Here is a 3,926-nt window from a genome sequence, read left to right on the forward strand (position 1 = left end):
TCAGGTGTAAGATGGTGCTGTGAACCCCTCACAGCCATTTCACCTAGTCCTCCAGATTGTCTCTTTATTAAGACCTTTCATTCTTCCCTTATCACTTAGTCATGGTCCCTTTAAGGGAGCGGCCATAGTTGAGTGGTGGGAGCAGCTGCTGGCAGCAAAGAGACTTGCAGGATTTGGCCTACTCTGGGTCATCCACCGCGCACGCTCAGGACCGGGGGCTTGGTGGGAAAGGGAGGCGGTGCTTGAGGTGCGCCTGCGCGTTAGGGGCGCGCGCAAGGGGCTGGTTTGGTGATCCCTTTAAGAAACCACAGGCGGAGGAATTTCTCTGAGAGAAAATAATCCTACTCACGGGGCCCCTTGGAGGCCATTAACCCCCCGAGTCCCGGCCCCCCCGCCCCGCCAGGCCCTCCCGTCCACGCGCACTGCCGTGGGACCCCAGGAGCTGCGGCCAGTGTGCGGCCTCCGCCCCCTCGTCACTCCCGCGCCAGGCCCGGTCGGGGCGAGGGGACCGCCGCCGCGAGCCGGGTGCCGTGTCTGCAGTGTGGGCGGGGGCCGAGGGGTGAGAGGGGCCGCGACCGCGGCGCCGGGAGCCGCCGCGGTTCCGAGCGGGGCCCAACATGGCGGAGCGAGAGGTGGAAACCGGCCCCCGAAAGAGGGTAGGTGAGGTGAGGCGAGGCCGAAGGCTGGCGGCGGGCGACCAGCGACTGGCGCGGGGGCGGGGCGCGGCCGGCCTCCGTCAGCCCGAGCTTGCAGCGGGGTCGTCGGCGGCCGGAGGGAAGGGCGTCTGAGGCCGCCGCGGTGCGGTGGGTGGCCGGGGTCCTTTCGGCAGGTGGGACAAAGCTTGGTGGCCGGCGGGAGGGGGAGGGGCGCGGGCTGTAGTCTGCCCGCTGGCCGCTTCTTCCCGGCGTCGGGGTGGGCGCTCTGGAGCCCTGGGGACGCCAGGTGTCGGGCTCCCCAACTGCATCCTCCACGAAATGCTAGTCTCTCGAAGTTTCACTGGGGAGAGGTCAGGTGGGGAGTGGTGGCGGGAAGAAGTGGAGGAAGGTTGCCTCCTGAGGAGTAACCTGGAGGAGGGTGCTACAGGAACACCGTCGCCAATTCATCTTCCTGCCTCCTCTCCCCTCCCCCTTGACCGTTATCAAGACCTAAAGTGGCCCTGGTCATTTGCACCTCACCAGAAGTGGTGTCGTCCTGACTGCGAGGAGTATTTTTTTGACAAATGTCATACAGTAGCCTCTTTACCCGCAGTTAGGGACATGGAAGAGTGTGACAAGTTTTGTCATAACAAGGATGTACCCAGGCAACCTGCCCGGGTGAAGCCATTTCTACATAGGAGTTGTCCTGAGCCTTTTAAAAGTTTGTCTTGAAACTTTGTGAGTGATTTTAATCAGAGAACAATACTATCGATTGAGCAATGTTTTTCAAGACTTTTCTTTGACTTCCTTCCCCACTCCTCCCCACCAGCATGTTAAGCATCAAATTTCCTATCAGGAGTCTTCCTTTTGGAAATGGACTCAAAATGATCAGCCGACCTGGTTAAAAAAAAATTGCTGCTGAATCTTCACCAGGATACCTTTTCATTTTAGTATAAAATTAGCAATCTCTCAAAGATACTTAGAGTTAACATTTTGAGTGCTCTGTGCCTGACACTGTGAAGTGCTTTGTGGAGAGTTTAACCTCATGGTAACATTGTGGATGAGGAAATGTAGGCACAGAGATGGTAGGTAATTAAGTCTGCAAGTCCAATTAACCTGCAAGTCTGCAAGGTTTGAGCTGGGATTTGAATACAGGATTGTTCCTTCTAAGTGCCTGTGTTGAATGTCACTTAGGATGTACCTGCTGCCCGACATTGCTGGGCACTGAACCCAGGACCTTGGTGGAAGCTAGGCAAGCCTTCTATCACTGAGGTACATTCTCAGCCTTAGGAATTTCTTCATTTCTTAAACTCTTAAAACCTTAAATGATGCATAACCAAATATTCCCCCCCCAACAGTTGATTAGGAAAATACTTAAAAATATCAAGCAAAATTGAAAATACAGTTTCAACTCAGGATACAACCATTATCTCAGACCCTAGATTCTCTCATTGATATTTTACTAGACAGTTGCCTTATCACAGTTACCCCATCTAGCCATCCCTTTATCCATTCATTAGTCATTTAAATACATTTCCTTTTAGCATTTTGAAGAATTAAATTTTAACGTTGATAGTCTTAGATTTTCAAAATGTTAGATTCTTTTCATCTAGTAGTCAGTCATAGGTAGAACAAATTAAGGTTTATAACATCTCTAAATTGCTAATTTAGTATAAATATTGTATATAGAATGCATATATTTTGAAATTCTAAATCGTTCATCAATCTGATCAGTTGTAAACTATATCTTCATTGATCTTCATTATCTTGAGTGAATGCATATAACATATGGTCTACTAACTAAAATATGTAGGATAAGTTAACTGTATCGTGTTAATTCAGAGATACTCAGTTGCTACTGGTGCTGTTGCCATTTGCTTTATAGAATGTTCTAGAAAACTCTTGTGTACTTTGGAAACAAATTATACTGATTTTAAGTATATTTTTTCCCTTGCGTTATATTTAAAAAGTGAAAAAGTGGGAACTGGAGAGATGACTCAGCATTGGCTGTCCTTCCAGAGGACCTGGGTTCAGTTCCTGGCACCCACATGGGGGTAACAACCATTCATAACTCTAGTTCCTGGGATCTGACACCCTCTTTTGGCCTCCATGGACATTGCAGGCAGAACACTCATACATTTTATTTTTAAAATATTTATTATTTTTATTTTATGTGTATGTGTGTATTGCCTGCATGTAGGTAAGTGCACCTGTGTTGTGCAATGCCTTTGGAGCACAGACTAGATGTCAGATCCCCTGGAACTGGAGTTCAGACAGTTGTTAGCTGCCATGTGGGTGCTGGGATTCGACCCCTGGTCTTCTGCAAGAGCAGTCAGTGTTCTTAACCGCTGAGCCATCTCCCCAGCCCCCTCATACATATTTTTAAAAATCCTAAATAACTGGGCATGGTGGCGCACGCCTTTACTCCCAGCATTTGGGAGGCAGAGGCAGGTGCATCTCTGAGCCTGGTCTACATAGTAAGTTCCAGCTGGGGCTACAGGGAGACCCTGTCTCAAAAAGACCAAAAAAAAAAAAAAATCCTAAATAAAGGAGTAAAAGGAAATGTGAAAAAGTGATTGTAGTCAAAACTTTTTTTTTTTTTTTTGTCTTTTTGAGACAGGGTCTCCCTGTAGCCCCAGCTATCCTGGAACTCAATATGTAGACCAGGCTGTGTTCCAGGGGGGCTGTGACTAGGGAGACCCTGTCAATAAAAACCAGCAAAAAGACAAAAAAGTATATTGATTCTTCCACAATTTCATACAGATATAAAATGTACTTTGATCATGTCCCCTCACTGTCCTCTCCCTAGTCCCCTGCTTTTATTTTGGGGCAAGGAACAACAGGCTGGCCTGAAATTCGTTATGTAGCCTAGACTGACTTTGAACTCACGGCAATCTTGCCTCAGCCTCCCAAGTGCTAGGATTGATTATAGCTATGTACTACTATGCCCAGTTTAAATGAAAACTTTGTTTATCCAATATGTTTATAGTGTTTGTGTATATTCTCATTTGAGAAGAAAAAGCACCTAATCTTTTCCTTAGAATTTGTAGATGCTAAAATAACTTAAATTTCATTTAAATTAATGGATGTAAATTATTTCTCAGGAAGGCATCAAATTAACTTTCCCCCTAGGAAATACTTTCTTGTTTGAGGTCATCTTAAAAATACCTTCCCTGGGTATGGTGGCGCATGGCTTTAATCCCAGCACTTGGAAGGCAGAGGCAGGCAGATCCTTGTGAGTTCCAGGACAGCTGGGGCTACAGAGAGACCCTGTCTCAAAGAGACCAAAAA

The 3,926-nt window shown here is 47.5% G+C and overlaps 1 protein-coding gene across 7 annotated transcripts in view; it reads left to right on the plus strand.

The window, feature by feature from the left end:
* The first annotated feature begins 289 nt into the window (after positions 1–289).
* The window catches only part of Zmym4 (zinc finger MYM-type containing 4), a 119,375-nt gene continuing 115,738 nt past the window's right edge, over positions 290–3,926 (plus strand). The window contains exon 1 of one of the 7 annotated variants that reach the window (XM_008832105.3): positions 290–656. In XM_008832105.3, coding sequence (XP_008830327.1) covers positions 618–656 — 39 coding nt within the window. In that variant the 5' untranslated portion in view covers positions 290–617. Of the gene's footprint in view, positions 666–3,926 lie in introns of all 7 variants that reach the window. The other 6 variants (XM_029563116.1, XM_029563118.1, XM_029563119.1 and 3 more) reach the window with 6 other exon arrangements.

This window comes from Nannospalax galili, unplaced genomic scaffold (assembly GCF_000622305.1).
Source record: "Nannospalax galili isolate Female #2095 unplaced genomic scaffold, S.galili_v1.0 scaffold1055, whole genome shotgun sequence".
Classification (NCBI taxonomy): domain Eukaryota; kingdom Metazoa; phylum Chordata; class Mammalia; order Rodentia; family Spalacidae; genus Nannospalax; species Nannospalax galili.